Genomic DNA, 26,614 nt, shown 5'->3' with positions numbered 1-26,614 from the left:
GAATGTGTCATAGCTTTCCAGGTTGCCAACTTCCTTAAATGCACATACGATGATAACTCATTCAAACACTTCTACTAACAAGTCAGAGAAGTATTGGGATGAAGAATCATTTCCCACTAGTCCCGGGAGATGTCCCGCTAAATAAACGATCCACAATCAGATAAGCTTGAGAGACGCCACTGCTTCTCTTCCCCTATCAGAGACTCATCCAAGGCCGAAAAAAGCCCTCTTGCAAGGAAGCCTGTTCAGCTTGGTTTGCCTGGAGTTAACTAAACATAATTGATTGTGAGACTTACTTTTTCAGGGAACACTTGTGAATCGCTCAAGAATTATTGCTCTCTGAACTTCTATGGTACATGACGATTTTAAATAACCTACTTCCAGCCTCCATTAAGTTTTTAGTTATAAATATTTTAGAAGGCCGTCAAGGCTAAGCAAGTATCTAAGGTAGCCCATGGCATATCCAATATATAAAAATGACCAACTTCTGATATTTACTCCTCCATTCATGCTTGACGCAGTAATGTTAAATTTTTAACGTTTTAATAATTTCATAATCCTTGGAGATATTAAAAGAAACTAATCGTGCTGATCTTAGAAATCTGAATTGACTTGTTATATTTTTGTTGTGTTAGATATGTGATTCAGCTCCAGCATTCCACAGAACAGAACATTCTCAGATTGTGACTCCGTTAAAATCTAAACCGGACGCAGCTAAAATGAACTTGCATTCATTCACTTAGTCAGTGAGTCAGTCATCAGTTAAATCAGTCAAGAAATATTTTTTGAGGACCAAATAGCCATGAACGAAGGCCCTAGGGAAACAGAAATGGAATATGCAAACTGCCCTTACCCTCTGAGTGCTTACAGCCTAGAAAGGAACACTAACGTCACGCAAGTATTAAAGGTAGAGAGGGGCTTCCCTGGTGGCGCAGTGGTTGGGAGTCCGCCTGCCGATGCAGGGGACACGGGTTCGTGCCCCGGTCCGGGAAGATCCCACGCGCCGCGGAGCGGCTGGGCCCGTGAGCCATGGCCGCTGAGCCTGCGCGTCCGGAGCCTGTGCCCCACAACGGGAGAGGCCACAACAGTGAGAGGCCCGCGTACCACAAAAAAAAAAAAAAAAAAAAAATGTAGAGAGAAAGTATAAGAGATCTGAGAATAAATATCAGCTCTACCTTTCCCTCTCTAAGTTCAAATCTCTGTAAACTAGAAAAGGATGGAAAGGGTAAGGAGCCCACACTTCATCCAGAATGACAATATCCTTATTATTTAGGAGAGTCACATCCCAAATGATTGGTTACAGCATTTCCAACAGTAAAATCAATGGCCTAAATGTGAAATTAATTGGAAGTCACAGTTCTAATACACTGTTTTGGCGATTAGGCACATTAGATTGAATTGTTTCAGAATGCCTAATTATTGTGTCTGCCACACTCATCTGTTTGAGTCATTCCTAACTTTTGGACTGCTGCCTAGATCAGTTCTGCAGTACAGTTGCAGTTTCGCATTCTTTTCTCTCTTTTTTAATGCATAACTTTCCTCTCTATATTCAAAGCTCAAAGCTCTAAACCGCACTTTTGCAAATTCTAGACAAGAGCCAAATAGTTTGTTAAAGTGTTGATTCCATTGAGTTTGGGTGTAAGTTGATATTTTATTTGTGTTTTGCAGGTTCAAGATTTAAAAGTGCCTGTGTGAAGTCACTTTTGCTGGAAACCACAGCCCGGGAGCTTTTGTGTTATCGTGTTTTGCTATCCAATACACATTACCCTGACCTTACGAGTGGATGAAGATACCTCAGTTGTCTGGCTTTGCCAATTGCTTGATTTCGGAATTTTAAAAGGTGAAAGGAAAGAGAAATCCTGCTAAGATCTGAACATCTAAGTGGCTTATTTTCCAGCATCGTCAATAGCTGCGAGCATCAGAACTAAATATTCTCCCAAGGAGTGCCATGATATTGAAGTCACTTTATTAAAAACAATTGTGTCTGCAAAACGATCAGGCGACTCGGACGTTTGCAGCCAGAGATGACACTGAGCATGCTTTCATTGCGGCCCGCAGTCTTCGAGTGGGGCATATTGATTGATGAGTGACCGCCTGCCGATAAATTCTCTCCTCACTCTGTTTCCCGGATTGGGCTTCTTTAAGCAATTTGTCACTTACCTTCAGACTTACATGTGGGATTTTTCACAGCAATAGTTTTGGAATCATTGGAACTTGATTTGATTTCATCATTTAACAGAAACGAACAGGATCCAAATTATTTTCTCATCATGGCTTTGAATGTTGCCCCGGTCAGAGATACAAAATGGCTGACCTTGGAAGTCTGCAGACAGTTCCAGAGAGGAACGTGCTCCCGTTCTGATGAGGAATGCAAATTTGCTCACCCCCCCAAAAGTTGCCAGGTCGAAAATGGAAGAGTAATCGCCTGCTTTGATTCCCTAAAGGTAAGAGAATGTATTTTACGTGTCACATCAATGCCACATTGGACTTACAAATGGAATATTTTTCGTTGTACTTTTACAGACGTTTAACAATCGATTTTAGATCCTGTTTTCTTATTTGTGGTGACTGTTGGGAGATTTGCACTCAAATTTTTTCATATCAGGTATATATAAAGATTTTACGGATCCATGTTTAAATTAAAAATACATGGTGCTGTATTTTTGGTCTGGCGTGACATTCATGTACCCAAGAGTTTTAAATCAAAGTCTGGCTTGTGACAACTGAGGATAAATATTTTATTAACGTTTGATCTTCTGGAGGTTATACAAAGGTGAAGAAATTGAATGTGTCACTTTTATGTGCCAGTTATTCTGATTCACCTCTTGAAGAATTTTCTACTCTTGTGGCTTTCTTTCTTGACCAAGGGTTTCCTAAAATACTTTACTTAATAGGTTTTTCACTCTCTTTGACAATTTGTCATGGCTACAGAAATTATTAAGTACACACGCAGTACTTCTTGAGAACCTACTATGTGTAAGTTAACACATAGCACATCAGAGAAGAAATGAATGTGATTCAAGATGGTATCCTTGGTGATCTCACTGTCTGGTAGGGAAAACACAGCAAATGGCTACAATGCAAGACAGAAAGGGACATGGGCCCTAAGAGAAGGATAGAGGGCAGACTTCTATGGGGACCCATAGATGGGAGAGCTGGCTTCCAGCTGATTGTTTCAAGAAATGTTTTTGGAGGCTGTGGCACCTGAGTTGTATACTGAGTTTGGTGGAGGCTGGGCTTGAAGAAATGGGAGAATTATAATGAAAGATCTAATTGAAGGAAACGGGGATGCCTTAGCCCATAATGCTTTGAGGTTGATTTTGCCCTAAGATTATGGATTCTATCAATCCCTGACTGTCTAGGACAGTTCTAACATCAATGGATATAGGTAAGATATATAGCTTAAAAAAAAAAAAAGATTTGGGAAATCATAGTGCTGTGAGTTTACAAAATAGTGACCTTAGTCTGTTCTTGAGTATGAAGGGACTGGGTATGTTTTTTGGAAAAAATTCATCTTAAAGTAAAAAGACTTTTAAGTGAAAATTGAAATACAAGACTTCAAATCATATATTAAAGGGAAAATGTGTCTATATACTAAAAGCAGAAGAATGCATTTATAGCTCAGTAGAATTACTTTAAGGATTAAAATTTGAAAAATTATAAATATGTGATTTACCTCAACAGCTACTCCATTTTCTTTCTTTTTTATTTTTGTCTAAGTTTATTAGATTAGACTTTAAAATTATAAATCATTTTGTCTACACAGAAATGAATAGATGGATAAATCACAATTCACATAAACTATAACAGCATAAGCACATTTTTATATTAGTATTTATTTTGCTTGTAGTCAAAAAAGTAAACAAAGTATTTGCTTCTATGATTATCACCAATGGAAGCATTCACTATAAAAAGCAGTGTAGATTGAAAACTAGAACATAAGAACTTTAAGATATGGAATCAGGTCAGAGATGAGAAATTCATTTTCCAGGTCATCCCCAATCTCTTCATTTTATTAATCCAACCCTTCTCTGGTTAGATATTTACTATTAAACTGATATTTTAGCAAGTTTCTTAAAACTTTTAATTCTTGGACATCCCTGGTGGTGCAGTGGTTAAGAATCCGCCTGCCAATGCAGGGGACATGGGTTTGAGCCCTGGGGGTCCAGGAAGATCCCACATGCCTCAGAGCAACTAAGCCTGTGTGCCACAACTACTGAGCCTTCGCTCTAGAGCCCAAAAACCTCAGCTACTGAGCCCATGTGCCACAATTACTAAAGCCTCGTGCCACAACTACTGAAGCCTGCATGCCTAGAGCCCAAGCTCGGCAACAAGAGAAGCCACCGCAGTGAGAAGAGCACGCACCGCAACGAAGAGTAGCCCCCGCTCACCACAACTAGAGAAAGCCCGCGCGCAGCAACAAAGACCAACACAGCCAAAAATAAATAAATAATAAATTTTTTTTAAAAAGTGGTTTTGGTTCAAGGTGTTGGAGTGTGTGTATGCCCACATGATTCTGAAATGCACGATTTCAGATATTATGATGTGATAATGTACAGGACAGCTTCACACTTTAAGAATTCTTGGACCCACCAATTATACTTCCTGCATAAGAGATCCATTTCCCCATCATGACTTCTACTCTCCCTTGTAAATCAATGCTTCCCCTTTGTGGCCTCCCTTGACACTATTCAGACCTCCATATACAGTTGATTCCGCTAAGTATGTGTCCTTGCACAAGCAAGTAAGTTTCCCAAAGGCAGGATTGTGTCTTATTCATCTTTGTGCCCCAGCACCTAACGTGGTAACTGGCACATAGCAGAAATGCAATCATAACCATTCAAAGTATGCATAAATGAAGAAAGAATCCCCACAGTTTTTCAAAAGGGATTATTGATGATCATTGGTGAACTTCAGACACAGAACTTCTCCGCATGAGTGTTCACCATTTTCTTTCAATATTTCATTTTACAAGCCTGGCCAGCCTCTCCTTTGAAGTCTCTCCTGCTCTCTTCCCCCAGGGCATGCTCCTCATTCTTTTACCCCTCTAAACTGCCTGCCTATTTTACCTCTAACGCCACCTCTGCCTCCCCTTGCTCCCTAACGTAGATGCTGTCCGAGACTCAGTGTTGGTCCTTCCTAGGCCAAGTTCAGTGATCAGTTCTGAAAGCGGACCTGCACTCAAATATTCAGTCCCCACCTCTGTGATGCTCAATCCCAATGCTGCGTGTGTGCCCTTTCCTTGCCAACTTTGTGGCTCCCAATGCCTACTGAACGCCCCATGTGAACGGTCCATTGTCCCCTGCAGGTCAACACATCTAAATCCACATTCTTCATCCTGTCTCCACCCTGAGCCATCATCCCACTCCATCCCTATGCCTTGTTCCCCAGGCACAAAATCTTAGGTGGATCCTGACCATCATGCCAAGCACCCTTAGTTTTTTTTTGTTTTTTTTTTTTCTTGATGTTCTGGTTGTAGGGAAGTATACATCTTTAAGAATTAATCAAAACTATGGAATCTTTACCCAGAAAAGTGGTCATACCCTCAGACTACTGCAAACAATCTCAAGATCTCCAAGGTTTCATGTTGGCTTCTAAGAGCTGTCTCTGGACTGTGAGTTACGGAACTCTCATTCAAGGAGAAGTCTGACACATTAAGGTGGGCACAAGAAGACCAGAGGGTCATTAAAGATACTTTTTGATTATTTTCCAAGTTTTCCTAGGGCCAAGATTAGAGCCAAATTCTTCCTAATGCTCAAGGTATTCTCTGCTAAGGAATGATATACCTTTAGCTTCCAGGACAAAAGGAGGGCCATTACTCCCTAAGAACAGGTGGAATCAGCTTCAGTGCCTTCAGTAAGCAAAGGAATGAGGCTTCTCCAGCAATGCAGCATCTGCCTAAATGTCTTCCTTAGGGATAGCACATCTGCGGCATTTATGGCTGATGCCACTTTCCTAGGGACACAGCTTCCGCCAGTGAGATACCTACGTTCTAACACTGTTTAAAATGAAGAGTCAGGGACTTCCCTGGTGGCACAGTGGTTAAGAATCTGCCTGCCAATGCAGGGGACACGGGTTCAAGTCCTGGGCCAGGAAGATCCCACATGCTGCGGGAAAACTAAGCCAGTGCACCACAACTACTGAGCCTTCGCTCTAGAGCCCACGAGCCACAACTACTGAGCCCACGTGCCACAACTACTGAAGCCTGCATGGCTAGAGCCCATGCTCCGCAACAAGAGAAGCCACTGCAACGAGAAGCCCGCGAACTGCAGTGAAGAGTAGCCCCCGCTCGCCGCAACTAGAGAAAGCCTGCGCGCAGCAATGAAGACCCAACGCAGCCAAACATAAATAGATAAAATAAATAAATTTTTTAAAAATATTTTAAAACCTTAAAAAATAAATAAAATGAAGAGTCAGACAAGGTAATCTCTATGTTAATTTCCTAGGGCCGTAGTAACAAATCACCACAGACTGGGTGGCTTAAAACAACAGGAATTTATTATCTCCCAGTTATGGGGCTGGAAGTTTGATCCAAGTGTCCTCAGGGTCACGCTCCCTCTGCAGCTCCTACAGGAGGATCCTTCCTTGCCTCTTCTGGTTTCTTGTCGTGCATGCGTTCCTTGACTTATGGTAGCATTACTCTGATCTCTGCCTCCAGCTGCAGGTGTCTGTCTTTCTGTGTGTCTCTTTTTGCCTATCTTCCCTCTGAGTCTGTGTCCAAATTTCCCCTTCTTACAAGGACAACAGTTATATTAGGTTAGGGCCCCCCACTTCTCCAATATGACCTCATCTTAGCTAATGACATCCACAATGACCCTATTTTCAAATCAAGTCACATTCTGAGGGACAGGGATAATTCTATTTAAGATTTCAATATATCTTTTGGCGGGGGTGGAGGCGTGGAGGGGGACAACACAATTCAATGCATAACAATAATGTCCGAACATCAGAAATGAAGCACTGTGGTCTCATTCAGTGATCCCAAATTGCGTTTCAGAGTCCACCTCCACACACTGCCCTGAATAGCCACTAGCCATCACCGGAGCTGGCAAAAGAGAGGAGGCTTAAAAAACTCCAGTTTTTGATAGTGAGTAAAAGAAGGGATGATGATAAACTGTCATTCTATGATTATAATAGTCTGTGTTTAAAACATGTAAGAATAGATAAAAATAATTCACAGAGAAAAATGGCATAACTTACTTCTCCAAAAAAAAACGAATGGAGTAAAATACTAATTTTAACCTTAATTATATTGTTTAATAATTACATTTGTTTGTTATTCACTTTGCCTTGGGCAGTGATGTTAACTTCTGCTAGTCTGTGTAGCAGTTCTTAGGAAACCATTTCTTTACATTTATCATAATAAACGATTTGTTTAATATTCTATTTTTTCCAAACATGGAAGTAGCATTTTGTCAGTACACTTCTTTCATTCAAACTCTTGTTTTTATTTTAGGATTTTTTTTTTTTTTTTGCGGTACACGGGCCTCCCACTGCTGTGGCCTCTCCCGTTGTGGAGCACAGGCTCCGGACGCGCAGGCTCAGCGGCCATGGCTCACGGGCCCAGCCGCTCCGCGGCACGCGGGATCCTCCCGGACCGGGGCACGAACCCATGTCCCCTGCATCGGCAGGCGGACTCCCAACCACTGCGCCACCAGGGAAGCCCTATTTTAGGATGTTTTTAATACAATGACATAGGAAGCAAAGATTTTAGGTAAAAGCCCTGGCCTGAGAATCTATAGCTGAGCCCTGGCATTTCTGCATGTAAGCTTACATCATTTCACCTCTCCCAGCTCCAGGTTACTCGTCAGTAAACATTCATTCATTCGTTTGTTTATTCATTCATTCCCTCTTTAACTAAACAAGAGGTACAAACTCAAAATCTGCAGGAACCAGCAAGTAATATGAATGAGTGACTCAGCACTCACGGCTGGGGAGACCCAGGGCTCACTGGAGACGGCAGGAATTTAGCTGAAGAGCACATAACCCCGCTCTAAAGATGGCAGCTGCCACCCAGCCACAAACAGCTGTGGCCTGCCTTGTGAGAATCCTGGAGATTTTTGAAAAAAGAACCAGAGATACAAGTTTTGATGTGAAGTTTCCCAATTTGTAAATCTTGGCAACCAATTAAAATATCTTTAAACCCCAAAGTTCAAATAAAACACACCTACAGGATGCATTCAGCCTGAAGACTGCCACATGTATCGTCTGAAATAAACAAACAAACACTGATCCTGTGACAGGTGCCACTAAACACTGGGAATAGAACAGCATATACAACTTCTTCCATCAATAGAGCTAACTGAGGGCAGAGTAAATTTATAAACTGCTCTTAATCATTCTTGAAAGACTTGATTCACACTGCTTTGGTGATTCACTCTCTGGTTTTCCCCTTACCTCCTTGGCCACTCCGTCTCTGTCTCCCTTCCTGAATCTTCTGCCTCCTCCTGACCTCTAAATGCTGGCGTTTCTCCAGGCTTGATCCTTGAGCATCTTCTCTACATTTGCTCACATCCACAGTGGACAGTTACCTGACTCTTCTGGTAACTCACCAAGCATGTTCTTGCCTCAGGAGCTCTGTACTTTCTGCCCAGAAAACTGGACTTCCCTAGATGACCTTATCCAACCCAATGGCTGTAAACATTTTCTATATACTGAAGTTTTAAAAAATTTCTAGCTCTAGGCTTGATTTCTCCCCTGAACTCTAGACTCATGTATCCAATTGCCAACCTGACATCTCTACCTGGATATTCAAGTGACATCTCAAATTTAATATATCCACTAATAAGTTCTTGATTCCCCCTTCAACCTGCTGTTCCCATGGTACCATTTATTCAGTTGATCAAATAAAACATCTTGAAACCCAGCCTGAATCTTCTCTTACCATTACCACCATATCCAGTCTCTCAGTCTATTCTATCAGTAAGTCCTATTCTCTCTGCCTTCAAAAGATATCCTAAATCTGAGCATTTTTCAGCACTCCTATGATGACTGCCTTGGCCCACACTACCATCGTGTCTCAAATGGACTGTCATAATAGTCTACTGTAGCTTTCACTTTTGCCACTTCCTACTCTAGTGACCCGTAAGTCATGTCACTCTCTTGCTCAAAGCCTTCCAATAGCTGCCCATTTCATTTATGAAAGCTGAAGTCCCTAAGGCGCCACGTGGTCTGCACCCCGCTGCATTCCTGGTCCCACTGTGCTCCCGTCAACTTGGCCTCTTTGCTCCTCAGGCCTTTGCATTGGATGTTCCCTCTACCTGGAATGCTCTTTCCGCAGGTTACCATAAGCCTCAGTTCTTCACTTTAGTCTGGACTTCCCTTAAATATCACACACCCATCCACAAAAGCAACCTCAGAACTTGTCCTTAAGGGATGTTATCTGCCTACGTATCTCCTGCTTGCCCGTGTCCGCTGCTAGGAATTAAGGCTGTAAGGCAGGGGTCTCATTGCTCTTTCCTTGTACATGGCAGCTGCTGGGTGTGCCATCATATTTACCAGTGAATAAGTATATCCTTAAATCCTACACTTTAAAGTATCACTGTTCCAACAAAATTCAGATCACTTTTTTGGCTACCTATTATTCATTTTCTCTGTTAATCTACAGACAGAAAAGCCCTCAAAGTTAAAGGCTTTGTACAAACAAGTTCTTCGATTTACAACCCAGAAGGTGTTTCTGGATCACGTTCATGGTTTTGACTGCACTGATAGGCAGGTCATACGGAGACTTGCCCACAAGTGTCAGCTATTAAAATTCCTGGGCTGGCTTGTTGGGCCACTGTGGGCGCCCACCTCAGCCCTCCCCAAAGCCTGGCCATAGACTGATACTGGTATTGGACAACATTTTCACTAGTCTTCTACAAAATTAGGACATTGAAATACATTTGTGTATCTTTTTTCGGTTTTGTTTTGTTTTTATTGTGATGAGAACACAACAGGAGATCTACCCTCTCAACACATTTTTAAGTGCACAATACAGTATTGCTGTCTACAGGCATGACGTTGTACAGCATCTAGCATAACTGAAACTGTATGAAGTACATTTTTTCATAAAGGTAAATTCTTAAAAGGTTGCTTTTTTATTGAGATTGTTTGCTTCTTGTTTTTTTCTGATTATCATAATATTCCTTTCTTTTCTAAAATGATTGTCGATGGATGTGTTTTGTTGTTCTTTTTTCCTTAATGTCCTTACTCAGCAAAAAACAAGTGGGCAACTCTATGTCAGTTCCCCTCTCTTCTTATGAAATATTACTGCTCCATAAAATTCATAAAAATCTATATCATTTGGTCTGACATTCCCACCATCAGACTCACTTCTTTGAGTCACACAGGAAAGTCTTCGTCATTAGAAAGTCACTGTTGAGTCCGCATTACCTGAGAGGCCTCTCGAACTTTTTTCTGTTAGCAAATGAGGACAGCTTGATCTATCAAATAAGCTAATTTTCATCTTTGGTGGGGAAAAGAGCCTGACCGGAGACTATGAGACCTAGAACATACTTGCTTCATTGCATAAGAGCAAGTCTCTAGGAAGCCAAAGACAGCTGGCATTCAGTGTCAAGGTCTAAACCATGGCAGGGGCTCACCCCTGGGGCTGGGGAGACCAGGGTTGTTCTAGGGGAGCTTCACCAATAATGAACTTCACCTGTTTTACAATTTCCCCGTGAACTGACCTGCAAATGGTAAATAGAACATTCTTTCCACTTGGTTTGGTTCAGTTTCCTCTGGCTCAAAGATTACAGTCTAGTATGTATTACTCTTTCTCAGCTCTGTTTTGACCAAGAAGGATAAAACTGATAGAGGACAAATACTGCCCTGGGCACCCACCCTTGGGATTCCGGGAGTAAGTGGATGCTGACATGTTTATTTGTGGTCAACCTTACCTAGCCATCCTGCCTGACCAACCAGCATTTTGGGGATGTGACTGATAAGACCGTTTTCTTATGACTGAAGTCATGTACCCATAATGAATATTAAGCCCTGTAGAAGACGAGATACTGCCAGGAGAAAGAGGAAAAGAAAGCAAAACAAAATGACTAGAGTCAACTTCAGGCATGTTTATCTATTTCATTTAGATTACTATCATCTTACTGGAGTATTTCATATTCTTCTAAAAATCATTGCTTATAATTTTTGATTGAATATGATATGGACACTAAGGTACATTTGTAATCAATCTTAATATGAAGACTTATTTGCTGAAAAGTAGAATGCAGTTAATATAGCCTTCTTAAAAATGCCCATCTGGTCCACTTCTCAAATCTCATTCGGAAGAACATTTCAAGTGCTCCCAGCCCTTAGTAAAATCATTAATAATGACACTGAAGATATCATTTCCACACCTGCTATGAAACTAAGCGCTGACCCAGATGCTCAGGATCTAAAATTAACCGGCAGCAGCCTCATTTGAGTGATTTAATTCACATTGCTTCGCTTCCATTCCCGTTGGGTGCCTGAGCTGTTAACAGAAACAGTGATACTGGAAAATATTGGGATAGCAGAATTCTTAATGAAGGATTCTAGTAGATCCAGACGTTCTGAGTGTTGTATAAAGCTGAGGCGAAAGAAATTTCATATCCTAGAGAACTTCGATATCTTTATTCATTTACTTATTCTACAAATAGCCACTGAGCTACCCCTAAGTGCCAAGCACGACATTTGGTGCCTAAAAAAGACACAGGAACCTTGTTCCCGTGACTCACAGTCAAGTGCAGGAAACAACAACAAGAGAAAAGTAAACAAACTAATCAAATCATCACAATTTATCCAGACTGTTACTCCTTCACGAAATGCTGAGCGCCCACAGAGTGCAGGCATTCGGCCAGGCACTTGCAATACAGCACCATGTAAAAGCCCACAGCGTTCCTGACCCCGTGGGGTTTTCAGTCTAATGGGAGTGACAGGAAACAAATGGGTAGAAACACTGCCCCTGCAAAAAGTAATTATTTTTACGTTGTGAGAAGTGCTAAAAAGGAAATACAAGGTATGTGGATAGAAAACAATGCGATTGAGGAAGAATTTAAACAGAAAGGATGGCCTGGGATGCTTTCCCCAAGGAGGTGCTTTCTGAGCAGAGACCTGAAGGGTGAGAAGGAAGCAGCCATGTGAGGAGAGAAGAGCTTCCCCCGGCACAGGGAAAAGAGAGCCCTAAAGCCTGGAGAGAAAAGCACTTAGCCAACTTCTGGAAACAAGAGGTGAGGGTGACTAGAGCATGACCCATCGGTCAGGGGGAGACGCACCTGAGACAAGGAATAAGAGAGAGACTGTGTAGGAGTTTGGATTTTATGCTCCGTACTAAGATTTGAGCGAGAGGATATTTTGCCTTGTGAGAAGGTCCTCTGCCTGGACAAGGAATTGCAGGAGGAGGCTGGGCCGGGAGCTCAGTGTGCGAAGCTTTGCATTGTCCCGCTCACTGCCAATGCCACCCGGGGCGGGGGGGGGGGGGGGTGGCGGCAGTGATAGAGAAGAGTAAACTTAAAATAAATTTTGGAGGTAGATATTATTAGGAAAGATGCATCCTGATGGAGTATTAAAAGGGCCAATGAATATGCATCGTAGCCTCGTTTGTTCCTTTATGGCACGTGGAACTGAAGGTTTGGAGAGGGAAGTTACCGTCCCCTCTGGAGAGTTCATTTCTCCTGGTCCTGTTTGCCCTGCTGGCTATTTTATTCTTAATGTTCTCTAAGGATATTCTCTATGTGGTCACTCAGGAGCTGGGTGGGAACCAGAGCTCCCGGGAGAAGTTAGTTTATTATCTGAGTAGTGGTGCTGCTATGCAAAATCAGGCTGCTTATCTAGAAAACCCTTCTAAATGTGCCTTGTATGATTGAAGTTCCTATTACTTCTGGTTTTCTTTTGGTCAAGTCTTGAGATTGGCTTGAATCGCATGAACTTTTTCTTAGACGTTTTACACAGAAAGTTCTATTGGATCATTTGTTTTTCAGAATTATTTATTACCAATTTCAATCCTAAATTTAAAAACTTAGGTTATTTTTACATGGCGTTTAAACCCAGTTCTTTAACTACATTGCAGAAAGTGTTCCTTTCTCAGAGAGCCCTATGTCCCCCAAATTTCTAAAATCTCTAATTGAAGTAAAAGTAACTTTTTGATAAGTGGTTCAATTTCTTCTTTCTTTATAGATTTTCTTCTCATTAAGTTCATCTTAATTTACATTTTTCTCAATTATTTATTTTACTCAAGTTTTCAATTTAATCACTAATTTATTTTACTCTGTTATAAGCCTTAATCTTCTCTCTATTATTAAATAGTTTAAATAAATTTATTTATAAATGTTATTATATTCTTTCTAGTTTTTTCTTTGATTAAATTTGCCCAATTTGCCAGAGATTTGTCTGTTTTATTTGAAGAACGTGTTCTTGGTTTTAGCTATCAATCCTGCAAAAGATAGGCTTATTTTTTTTCTCATTATTATGTTTCATTTATTTTTTAATTTCTACTTTATTATTTTCTTTCTCACTAGCTTTCCTTAATTTCTTTTATCTTTTTTTTTTTTTCTAAATTCCCATGTAGACTATTTAGGTGTCTTCTCATAGTTCTTTTCTTCAAAAAGCATTTAGAGCTGTGAATCACTACATAAAATAGCTTTGCCTCCATCTCATGGGTTTTTGTTCAACAACGTTCTCACATTTGTTATTTGCTAGTTTGCTTATTAACTCGTTTATTATTTATGTGACTATTTCTAAAATGTCCAAGTAATTTGAGATTTTTTTTCCTTTAAAGTTCTGATATTAATTTCTAGTAATATTTTATTATTAAGATAATGGAGTTGTGCAATTTTTACTTTAAAAATGCACTGAAATATCTTATGGTCCAGATCATGATCAGTGTTTGTAAGGTTCATTTTCTGTTCTTAGGTGCAAAGTTATATCAGTGTATCAATATTTATACAACCATTAAATAATTCATGTGTTTTATGTCCTTAATTGCTTATTTTTGTCTCCTTGACCTACCAGAGAGTTATGTAATTTTGAAATTTTAATACAACTCATGTGTTTCCTTATATTTCTAGAAACTTTTGCTTTTCGTGGCTTGACACTATGCTATTCTGTGCCTAGTGTTTCATGACTCATGGCTTTTTTATGGTTTTACTTGTATCAATATGTAGTTGAACTTCTGTCAAATTTATTCTTTAATACAAATGTACCATCCCTGCTTTTTTTCTTCATGCTTTCCAAATATAGCTTGTCATTCTTTTATTTTTAATTGTATTATGTATTTATCTCATGTAAGCATCATTGCTTCGAATTTGATTTTTAATTTGAATGAATTTTGAAGTCTTACATGTCTTTGATATTTAAAAAAGAAAAAAAAAAAGCCTATGTAACTATCTAAGGAACCCCTTCATCTTTATTTTGAAACTTTTATCAGGACCTACAGTACCCTCACTATTGACTTTGTCAGATGATAGAACTGCACCAAAAGAGGTAGAACTCATTTATGTCTGGTGTTCCAGATGGACTAGAAACACTGGAAATAATAGGCCTTCTGGCCATATTTATATAATGTAGTCTGTGGGTTACTGTCTGACATCTCCAAGGATCAGGTTTGATGGAGGTGGAGACATCAAGCAACGTCTGTGTACTCTATCACTTACACCTGGGAGCAGGCCACAGCACAGTGTAGAAGATACTTCTTTCAAAAGAGAAAGACTTTAATCTCCCTGATCTTAAACTTTTCCAGCTAGACTCCTGCAGTATCTGCCTCCCTTTTGTCTCTAACTTCTTCTGCTACCTCCAAAAATCCTCACCAATCAATCAATGACTCCGTTCAATATTGTGCCATATCCCTTGGGAGTTCTTGCCCTGAGGGATTTTATAACGGAGACAAAAAGCCATGCAAAATTAACGATTAAATACCAAACTATTTGGTACCAATTATTAGAAGAAGAGGCTTTTTTAGAAAAGAGAGAGAGTAATTGGCTGTAATAGGCAGCGAAAATGTGTCACAGAAGACAGCTTTATAGGGTAGGTAGAATTAGCTCAAAGGAAGGACTGGTCTTCATGTTGCGTACCCTACATCCATGGCTCCCAAATGCTTTTCCCTTGGGAACTTCTAGAGGCACCTCTTTGGTAGGTCTGGGTACAGATGCCAAGAATCCGTATTTTTAGAAGCTCTCCAGTGATTCATATGCACGGCCAAATTTAGCAAATATTACTTTAAATGATTGCATCCCACACTCTGAAACTGTTCTTATGCTGCATAAATCTATTAGGCATCCCTGAAGGTCTTACTTAAAGTTTCCATTTGTCTTCCAAGGTTCCAATAAGGCACAAATGCTGTGATTTCTCACTGGTAGCATTTTCCAAGTCAGGATTTAAAAAAAAAATAAAAAAATAAAAACAGGCACCTGTTCTATACCCTTGACGTCTTATTCCTGTGCCAATTTTAATTGCAATGTTCAACCACACAACAGCCTATAAATCAGTAGTCATAACTGTAAACTATAAAACAGCAACCAATCCTAGTTAGTCCCAGTTTAAAATATTATGGTGCCATTGAGAGGGGAGAACAGCCAGCATGTGAGATAATGGGGAATTCTGAATAAGGGAATGAATCGGATATATTTACTCTGCAGAAAGAAAGATTCAGAGAAGACATGATAGCCTTCTCCAAATATTAGAGCTGGCATGTTGAAGAGGAAGTAAACTTGCTCTAGGTAAAGAGTGGAGCCAATGTATAAGGTCTGTAGAGAGACAGGTATTTGTTTAGTATGAGGAAAAAATTAATAAATGTGCCTGGTAGGATAAAACTTCCCATCTCAGGAACTGCTCAAATAATGCAAGCCTGGGATTTGTATTAAATGTCCTTTATAAAGTTCTTTCATATGCCAGAGATACTATGAGACAGTCCCATGCTGAACTAATTACTAAAATGGCCAAGCCCAGCAAGAGAAATTTTCCCCGGTGTCAGTGTTGGAACATTTGGTTGCCTAACAACCAGTAAATATCTATGATGCAATGGAATATCAATAGTTTGTGTCTGAGTTGATTGTATAGTTCCTAACCACACTTGGTTCATTTCATTGATGATAAATATTCCCACTACAATTTGTTATGTACCAAAATGGTGTAGAGCTGCAACCTGCCCAGTTCTAATGTTTATCAAACACTAGCCAGCCACAATGCACACAATGCAAATAGATGTTGCATTCAGACAGGAGGTGACGCGATAAGATGGTGAGAACAGAAGAATGTGGGGATCTGTAAAACTGTTAAAGTTAAATCTAGTAGCGTCCTTAGAGTGATGGTAGAAGTTTTGTCATGAGCTCTTCAACTTTGGAATTCCGTGGATTTTTCATAAGTGACTGATACCATCATTTAAGGTATAGAGCAAATTTTAAATATATAACATGCTTTAATCAGTTAATCATAACTTTCCATTCACAGTCTCCTAGGAACTCGACAAAATATATCTGGATAGTTTAAAAGTTTGATCTCATTTATAAAGGGTTGCTTTACGTTATAAGAACCCAAGAACGGTTATTTGTCAAACTTCCACGTTAAACATCTGCCGAGATACCTTATTAGGTTTTCTGAGCAATAATGACTCAGTACAAAATAAACAATGGAACCCTGTCAGATTCTATCCACACTAAATAACTAAGACACTCCTTTGTTTGATCTCTCAAGCCCAAAACATAACTTTAAAAAGTGATTGATACGGATTAATTTCTCTTTCTCCCTGAAAGGTTCAGAATCGCCTTAGGTAACTTTTTATTAGCCAGTCCAGGATATTTGTACAAAAATATAATTAATAGCATTTTTAATGAAAATTATGGCATATTAATTGGTAATTTTTGGATGACTGTGCTCCCTAATTACTTATTAACCTTTAAATCAGATATACACAAGGGAACGGAGCAAGATTCATGTCTTTGAGCGTCTGAAAGCTTTTTTCAAGGTGCTGTTTATGACAAGAATCCAAAAGAACTGTTTTTTCCTCCAGAGGAAACTCAAAATTATATCAGCAGCTACGTGTGGTATGATGCTTAACACATTAATATGCTCGAGAAGTTTTCAGTGTATCTATTCTTGACACTTCAGTGAATCATCATTAATAGAAGCCTGGTTTAATAAGATAGTAGAGATGATGCCATCAGTTTTTCTCTATCATTTAAATTTGGAGGTAGTTGCAAAAGGTGCTGAAAAGAGGAAAAAAGACTATTATTAGTTGAGATGGCCTATTTGAGCATTTCAATGTATATACTAGAAAATGAGGAAGGCTAGACCTACAGAAGGTTTCCAGGTCTTTTGCCCCAAACATCAAGTCTGACTGCACGGAGCCAAAATAGGCTTTTGGATGAGGCGTGGTGTGAACCTGACTCATTGCCATTTAAACAGTAGGTCCATTGAAACAGTTAAACATAAACTAGATGAAGAGACGAATAACTGGATCTCAGAGGCCAAGAGTCCAATTTCATTTTCTCTGGTAGGAAAGGGCATCTCACTCTGGGGATCTTCTCTGTAGACCTGCTTTCTTTGAGCTTCTGTTTGGCCTTTCTATCTAGCACTGTTGAATGAGTGTTACTATTTGAAGGTCAAAGTTGCTTTTCACGCCTTCTAGAGATTCATTTGGTACCTGTGCCTTACCTCTAGACCTTTGCCCTGTTAACTTTTCTACCTTCTCTTTCTCTGTCTGCCTTCATTCATTTATCAAATGTATTTATTAAAGCCTGATGTGTCCCAGGCTCTGTCTTTGGCATAGAGGATCCAGCAGTGAAGATACTACCCTGCCTTCAAGCTGCTGAGAGTTTAGTGGGTGTGGGGAGGAGTCAGAGATGAGTATCAGGCAACTTCCATACAGGATGTTAAGTACCAGGAAGGGTGTCTGTGTGCTCTAGAGCATGGTAAGCTCTAGGGCATGCACTCTGGAAGCGCACTGTAGGGTAGCCAACTCAGACTGGGGGCTGGGGAGATCAGGGAAACTTCTCATCAGACACAGGATCAAACCTGTGTCCCCTGCATTGGTAGGCGGATTCTTAACCACTGCGCCACCAGGGAAGTCCCTGGAAGGCAGATTCTTAAAGCAAGTCCTGGAACAGTCTTTTGCCAAAGTATGGGCTTAGTAACTATTTCTTAAATAAATGAATAGATCAATATTTCTCTTTGCTTGGCATCTGTCTCTCTCCCCTCCCCCATCCCCAGAATGTAAATTCTTTGAGGGCAGGAACCTCGTTTTGCCTTCTTCTTTATCCCAAGCACCTAGAATGGAGGCTGGCACATGGCAGGCACTCAATAAATGTGCCTCTTCTAAAACACGAGGAGGGAATTCCCTGGTGGCACAGTGGTTAAGGATCTGCCTGCCAATGCAGGGGACATGGGTTCGAAACCCAGTCTGGGAAGATCCCACATTCCGCGGAGCAACTAAGCCCGTGCACCACAACTACTGAGCCTGTGCTCTAGAACCCGCGAGCCACAACTACTGAGCCCATGTGCCACAACTACTGAAGCCCGTGCGCCTAGAGCCTGTGCTCTGCAAAAGAGAAGCCACCGCAATGAGCAGCCCGCTCACCACAACGAAGAGCAGCCCCCGCTCACCACAACTAAAGAAAACCCGTGAGCAGCAATGAAGACCCAACGCAGCCAAAAATAAATAAATTAATTTAAAAAAACAGAAAATAAAACACGATGAAACTGAGATTTAGCACGATTCAGTATCTTACGCAAAATCACATAAGATAAAATCATCACATAAACTGGGACGATTTGGGACTTGCTCTCAGGTCAACCCATGCTTTTCTTCCCTCCACGTCACACCAATCTGGCTTTTCCTTCTGCACAATTATTCTCTAATTATCTCAGGCCTGCTTATATTCCAGAGATAGTTTTCTGTCTATAATTCACCAGTAAGGTCTTGTTTAAAGGACTTAGCACAATAGCATATATTGGTAAATATTTAGCAAATACCTATTATAGTGGCAATAATCAACTTTTCTTAAAAAAAGTTGGGGATTGGGGAAGAGAAATGGGGAAGTTTTATTCCTCCTGCTTGGGCTGGAAAAGCATTAGAGGAATACACAGACAGAATGGCTTGCGTGTTCCTGACAGCTGCAGTGGGGCTTCAGCTATTGCGATGACGCAGTTTAGTGTCCTCCTCAGCATTTATTTATATTGTTAAAATGTTAAGACAAACACACTGATGCATTGCAGCTCAGCCTCATAATTACCTACGGTCATGATAACCTAGCGTGTAGTATAAGAGCAGAGTGAAGTGTATAACTCGTCGTGAACCTGGCTGGTTTGGGAGAAAGACAGCAGGAAAGCAGTGGGATGTTAGGAGTTACAGGATTAGGACTGACAGTTGCTGTGATCGTTGGAACAGTACAAGTGGCTCAGAATTTCACAAAGTGTGATCATTGATGGGGTTTTTTGGTAGCTTATCGTACTAGATTCCAGCTACTTTCATTTTTCTTGTTCTAGATATCTTTTTATTCTTTCTGTAATAATCTTTTCTCCCTATTTTTCCCCATTAGCTGAGCAAAATTAAAGATTGCTAACATTGACAGTGTTATAGAGAGTTACGCACTCTCATATGCTATGGAAGTATAAATTAGCTTAGACTTTTAAGAGGACAATAATAAATTATATTCTTAAATGTTCATAGTATTCAACTCAATAATCCCATTTCTAGATATTTACACTAGAGAAATATTTATGTATGTGAACAGAGAAGCATATTCAAGGGTGTTCATGTCAGTAGTAATAATAGTGAAAAGTAAAAGCGATCACAAAACTAGTCCATAGGGTAATCCAGGAAAGACATTGGTTAAATAAACTCTGGATCCCTGACACTAAGAAATACATCTGACACTTCAGAAGTGTGTCTGTCTGTCATCTATATCAAACACACACACATCTGAATTGGAAAAATCTCCAAAACAGATTATTTAGTAGGAAAAAAGGCTAGTTGCAATATTTTATACACTATTATCTATTTGTATTTAAAATACATTCCAAGAGATATATTTCTATAAGTACATATATAATGTACCTATTATATATAATATTATATAGTACATCACACATCATATTAATATATCATGTTATATAGTATCTACAGATTATATTTATATACAATATATATTATAATGTATAATATATATATATATGCGGCAATTGGGTTGCTGCAGCTAAGCTGTAATAAGTGACCCAGCAATAATATAGCTTTTAAACACATGGCATAGATCAGTGAACGAGAAACATTTCTCTCTCATAAAGGATGTGATTGGGTGTTCCACGGTCATTCAGGGCTGTGGTTCCTTCCATATCATGGCTCTGCAGTTTTTAGGCCTTAGAGTCTTAGCATCTGCATGAGCAAGGCTGGATCACTGCTACATCCAAGTTCCGACCAGCCTTAAGGGAAAGGAGAAAATATGGAAGAAGCCCACTTACTATCTCAAGGGTCCCAACTTGGAGACAGCACGCGTCGCTTCCACTCACGATCTATTGGTGAAAACTCGGCCAAACCTCCACCCCTTAGAGCAAAGGAGGCTGGATGTGCAGCCCCGGCTGGATGACCAAACACCCAACCACAGATTATTACAGTGGAAGAAGAAGGGAGTAGATTTTGGTGGGCAGATAGTTGTCCCCTCCATCATATAGAGAACATGAACACAAATAGAAAACAAAGGGGAATGTGAAGTTTTGCTCTAAAGTGAGGACGGGGCAGCATCTCAAAGGAAATTTTTGCGTCAGCATTTCTTTGAATCGTTTAATGTGAGTAGGAGAGATTATGACTGCCTGGGAGCCAGTAACGAGGTCAGTTGGCTAATCTGCTGTCTAATCCTGAGTGGGGGAGGGCTCCGTGCAGCTCACTTGACCTCCCAGCTGACCTCTTATAACTCTGGCAAAATTGCCTTTCTCTCCGTCTTATTCTTCACCTCCGATATCTTTACCCCACTAACCTCCACACTAACCACCACTGAAATGCTTCCAAAGTGTGGATGCTCAGCGCCTACGGGATTGTAATTTATTAAAAAGACAGTTCGCCACTGGCCTTTGTCCCTCCCCTGGGATTTTCTCCTTCACTCTGCAACTCACACAAATATACTGAGCATTTATAACAACGCTAGACAAAGTAGAAAGTTGGAGTGATGAGACAGAATTTTCATTGACACTAGCCTTCCCCTTCAGGAAAGTCTGTCTAACTGGCCAAACAAGACATCAGTGTCTGAGCAGATGAGTAACAGCGGCAGCTGATATGGCCAAGTGAGTGGTGAAGCCATTAAAGTAAAAAGGACTTCACAATGATGACTGGGAAAGGAAGTTTAAGTGACAATTCCTCAATGAGATGAGACTGGAATCGGGCCCACGGGCACATGTGATATTTGTCTAGACATAAAAACATTCACATGTATATTGGGTGGAGAGAGTGAAACTTTCTTGACACCTGCAACGTGCTGTGTACGGTGCAGGCATTGTGCCTTCATTATTGCACTTATCCTTATAACGTATCATTAAGATAGACACCCTAATTTTACAGGTAAGGTAAGTGAGGCAAAGAGAGCGTCTATAAACGATTCAGGACCCCGGAGCTAGTAAGTGGAAGAGGTGGGATCTGGGTCTAGATTCCTCTATTTTCTGGATAGATTTAGGTCTCTCTGGCTTCCAATTACCTCACTGTGTGAGCACTTCAGGCATTTCAGGAGGAAAAGCAGAAGTGATGGAATGGAATGGGGCTGAGTGTGGTCTCTTGAGGTATGAGACGGGTGCTGCCTGAGTGGCAGGATGTCAGTTCAGATGCCTTGGGGTTGAGGTCACCCTGGTGTCTGAGTGCTGTGTCCGGTGCGAGAGGATTGAGTTACTTATAGGAAGCGCTGTATCATGCTTCACTTGGCACTGAGTTCTCCCCCAGGCCTGGGGGAAGGAAGCTCTACGAGTCAGCCCAGCTCCACTGGCCAATTTAACAACGTAACCGGTTTAGAAAAGGGGCTTAGTTCGCAGAAAACACCCCCAGCCTATGCTAGTTCATCAACAGCAAACGGTGATGAGCCCTGCGCTGCTCCAGGTTACTTGTGGTCCCCTAGAGACGAGGGCAGGCAGGGTCTTCCTATCTCTTCAGAGGCTGGAGAACACTAAGCTGTACCTGCTCCTCTCAGATTTCTTCTGTTGGACCTTTTCCAGCTCTTCCTGAGGTGACTGTAACGCAGTGTATTCTCCGAGGCGGCGCCTTAGAGACACCACCAGATTCCTGCAGCAGTTCCCCAGCCCATCCTCAGCTGTCTCCCTGGCACCGCAGCCATCTCCACTGGCTTCTTCCTCACGAAGCCCCTCTCAACTGGAAAGCCTAAGCAAAAGTCCTCCTTTTAGGCCATTCCCCCTTCTTGCATTCTCTGACCCAAGCCATAGACAATGCCCAAATGCTGTACGAAGAGCTTTCCTCCAGAAATACCTCGTTATTCTGATCAGGGAAATGAGAGGAAAAGAACCTCAAATCGCTCGGATATGGCAGGGTGTCCTGTACTATGGAGGGTCTGAATGTCAAACGGAGTGGTTCATACTTTTTCCTAAAGATATTTTGGTTGTGGGCTGGGATCAGGTGAGGAAGGACTTGGAGTTCCTTGAGCAGGAGACAGTTGGATAGGATGAAGTTGAAGTTTACGACCTATGATCTGGTAATAGCGCATAAGACTAATTTCAAGTGGAAAAGAGACTGTGGCTCACTATGAGGACAGAGAATTGCTATATGCCCGGCACCACGCTGAGCTCTTCAAAAGCATTATTTCACTTAATCCTCACAACCAGCCCTGTGAGCTTGTGCCCATTTTGTGGATGTGGCCACTGAAGCTTCGAGAGCTTCGTTTGTCCCACGGCTGGTCCGTGGCAGAGCCGAGTCTGATGCTGAGAACTTCAGTCCAAATACAACAGGTGCAAAAATGTCACCAGAGTGAAGACAGGGGCATTCCCGGGAAGCTGGCGTGAGTCCTGGATTTCTCAGGGTCAGGACTCTGTCGGCTGCAGGAACAGACTGGAAAGGAAGGGAGCGGGCATCCGCAGGAAAGACTGGCAGGCTGAGAGTAAAACGGGGAACAAAGGCCAGAGGGAGAGGACGCTGAGTGAACACCCTGCGTGCCCCGCGAATGCGTGTGGTTACTTCAGCCAGCTCCACAATCACTTTATGAAGGAGATCTTATTTCGTCCATTTTGTGGTTGAAGAGATGGGTTCCGGGATTTGAAAGGACGGCCCCTGAGTGGCAGAACAGGGATTCAAACTGGACCCTGCGGGATCCCAGTCCGGCAGCTCTCTGCTCTGCTGTGAGAAGAGGGGCGTCCCCACAAACAGGGGCCAGGAGAGGCCCTAGGTGCCACCAAAAGAGGTGGAAAAGGGACAGTTGGCACCAGAGGATGCCATGATCAGAGACTCAGCGTGGAGGACGTGCAGAGAAAGTTCCAGCCCAAGCGCACCGCAGCCTGCCTGCCGTTGGTCCACTCTAACCTGCCCAGGCCGCTGCTGTGATATTTTCAATCATGTCAAATTTGTTAAGAATATATTAAATTCCATTAAATGCTGGAACCACAAAGGATGACGCGGTGTCTACTGTCTCAGCGCCACTGCTTTGGGTGGCAAAGCGCCCTGTTTGCACAGTAGCTCCCTCTAACCGGTTCTTGTTTTCTGGTAAAGTATTTGCTGAGCATTTGCCTTACATAAACAGAGAGAAAAATAATAATAGTGTATACTGCCTCAGAACATTATAGGAACATGTAGGCTCCCACTTAATGGGGTTTGGAAACGACATAGCAATTTTGATGTCCTGTCAAGCTTGTTAAATTGCGATTCTGCCAGGATTTTACATTGAGCCAGAGCCAGCACGTCCCAGGGTATAAATTAGACATAATTGGATATGCACTGATTCTTTCAGGTCACTGGAATAGAATTTAATGCTATAATTGAATAAATGATACTGTTGTGACCTGAAAAGCCCTCTCCCAAAACTTCTAGCCCACTCTCTGGAAGTAACTGGGGAAGCTGAATCCACTGTATGATTTTATCTGTGTTTTACAAACCGAACCCCACATCTGAAGAATGGCTCTAATCCGGACCTACTGACTTATATTTTCAATCAAGGGGGCAGGAATTTGCATTTTAAAAAAGTTCTCTGGGACTTCCCTGGCGGTCCAGTGGTTGAGACTCCGCGCTTCCACCGCAGGGGGCACAGGTTCGAGCCCTGGTCGGGGAACTAAGATCCCACATGCCATGCTGCATGGCCAAAAAAAAATTTTTTAATAAATAAATAAATAAAAATCCAAAAGTTCTCTGATTAGTTCTGTTGGAAAGTCATATTTAGGAAATGCTGTTCTGTTATCCAGGGAGGAAAGCTTTGTCACATATTTTATTCACCTAACCTCTGTAGGGATTGACCTAGTGGGGCTAAGTAGGGAGGAGTTTATTTGCTCATTGCCTATACCAACTATGATTTTAAAATTTATATTAAAAAATGTATGTACCGTTTTACATAGGTCCAACGTATGAAAACAGGTGTATTTACTTATTAATTTTTAATTTAATAATATTTGCTATTGTCCTTTAGTATGTTATCCAAATTCTTAAATATACCCTGACCTGGAACAGGAATGTCATGAGCTGACAAGTGAAGGATTTCACAGTGTACCAAAGTAGAAGAGCTCTGAAGACCTGGGTTTGGATTGAAGATCTACCATGGAGAAGCTAGATGGCCTTAAGCAACTTATTTGCAAAATGGCAATAATAATGCCAGTGTCTAGTCTGCCTAGCTCATGGACTTTTCATAAAAACGAAGTGATGTGATGAAAATGGCAGTGCTTTGCAAACTATTAAATGCTTACAAATGGGATGCATTACCATATAGAATTAAAATGAAGAGCCCTATGTAGTCACCTCCAGGACAGTCCCCAAGGAGAGGAAAAGTGGGAGAGATTCCAGCTCTGCCAATTTAGAGAACCTCTATTTGATTTTTCTGCCTCATGTCTGATTTATATATTAGTTTTCTACATAAGGCTTCACTGGAAATCTGCTGCTTAAAAAAGGGGGGTTGAAAATCACTGTTCTGTGGTCTATTGGGCTTTCTGCCCATATTCTGGCCTCTTAAATTGCAAGCCCACCCTTAAGCAAGTAACTGATCATTATCACCTTCACAGACATTTTTAAAAGGTAAAATTCCTGTTACTTTCCTTCCTTTACTTCTTATCAGGAGTTTTGGTTAAATTCTTCAGTTGAGTTTAAAGCTAATGGTTAAAATAGGTTTTTAGATGAACTACTATTATTCGCGACGTTTCTACTGTCCCTATGCATAATTAGGAAATTACTATAATAGGAAAACTCCTTCTTAGCTAATTACAGTCTACTACTTGGAAATAAAAGTGAACTCTGAGACTTACCCATGTACCAGGCAAAGTGAGCAAATCAGAAAACTGATCAGTCTCCAGTGCTCAGGTAATATTAAGTGGATATAATTTTAGGTTAACCGCTTAAAAGCCTAAATCATTACCTCAAAAATCCCAAATCATGTATTTGCAGGCTTTCTATATATTTTTGTCAGATTCTTATGGTGGATTTCTCATGAAAAGTTCAAGACATTTGACAGAAAGTTACCCAAAAGTAATTAACATTTCTAAGAGGAACCGAGCAAGGGTGGGGGGAGAAGAAGGGACAGAAAAGGAATAGAACAAATGCATTCACATACACACACACACACACACACACACACACACACACACACACACACAGATTAAGAGAAAACAACACAAACCAAAACCAAAACAGGATTCCAGTGGGGCTTTCTCTGCCCCAAGCATGGAGGGCATTGTTAGTGCCCTGGCTGGGCACCTTCCACTGCTAGTCTGCACGCGGTCCCTTCTGTCTACTCACACAGAGGAGGGTGGGAAAATAGAGACATTTTCCATAGCATTAAACATCATTTTGTCTCCTCTTCCTCCGACATCTCTGACCAGAAGGACCTAATCTACTAGGATATTTCAGTGAAAGAATTGTCCAACCTTACTTCTCACCATTTTCCAGGCCTTGTTCACTGCACTGCAATCTGACTTTTTTTCTCAAAGCCCCACCAAAACTGCCCTTGATGAGATCACCAATAACTACGTAATTGCGATATTCAAAGATCACTTTTGCAACTCTGGATTTTACCTGACCTCTCCGCAGTACCTGACACTGCCGGGCACTCTCACTCTCTCCCCCAATACCACTCCTTTCTTTCCTTTCCCCAAGACCCATATTTATGGAGCCTTTAATTACCATCTGAGACCAGACGGATGATGGCCTCTTGCCACCACTGTAACTTACATGACACATATTACATTACTTTGCCATGATTTGTTGATACTATTGAGAGGCTGGCCCTGGGCCACCAGTGTGAATGCCTGGGACAGAAATGGGAAGCTCAGCCTTTGGTGATCCTCATTTAACTTGCTCCCTCTGAGCAAGGAACAAAGCAGCAAATGCTTCTAGAAAAACCTGAAGGAATTCCTGGCTCCAGAAAGGAAAGGAGAAAAATAGGTGTCCTACTTATTAGCTCACCTTCCATGTGGAAAAAAAAAAAACATGCATGGGAAGTAGAGAGTCTTGGACTTTGGTCTCCTGGGGCTCAGTAGAGCCTGATGTCAG

At 41.2% G+C, this 26,614-nt stretch overlaps 1 protein-coding gene across 19 annotated transcripts in view; it reads left to right on the top strand.

The window, feature by feature from the left end:
* The window catches only part of MBNL2 (muscleblind like splicing regulator 2), a 152,848-nt gene that overhangs the window by 48,875 nt on the left and 77,359 nt on the right, over positions 1 to 26,614 (top strand). For 15 of the 19 annotated variants that reach the window (XR_007473135.1, XR_004485263.2, XM_033435111.2 and 12 more), the window contains exon 2: positions 1,669 to 2,444. Coding sequence is in view for 17 of the 19 variants with exons in the window: in XM_033435111.2 (XP_033291002.1) it covers positions 2,271 to 2,444 (174 nt within the window). In the remaining 2 variants the exon portion in view is untranslated. Of the gene's footprint in view, positions 1 to 1,665; positions 2,445 to 26,614 lie in introns of those variants that run through there. The other 4 variants (XM_049701189.1, XM_049701191.1, XM_049701187.1 and 1 more) reach the window with 1 other exon arrangement.

The sequence above is a fragment of the Orcinus orca genome, chromosome 18 (assembly GCF_937001465.1).
Source record: "Orcinus orca chromosome 18, mOrcOrc1.1, whole genome shotgun sequence".
NCBI classification, from domain to species: domain Eukaryota; kingdom Metazoa; phylum Chordata; class Mammalia; order Artiodactyla; family Delphinidae; genus Orcinus; species Orcinus orca.
Note: the sequence above shows the minus strand (reverse complement) of the source record. Positions and strands in the feature narration are given on the sequence as shown.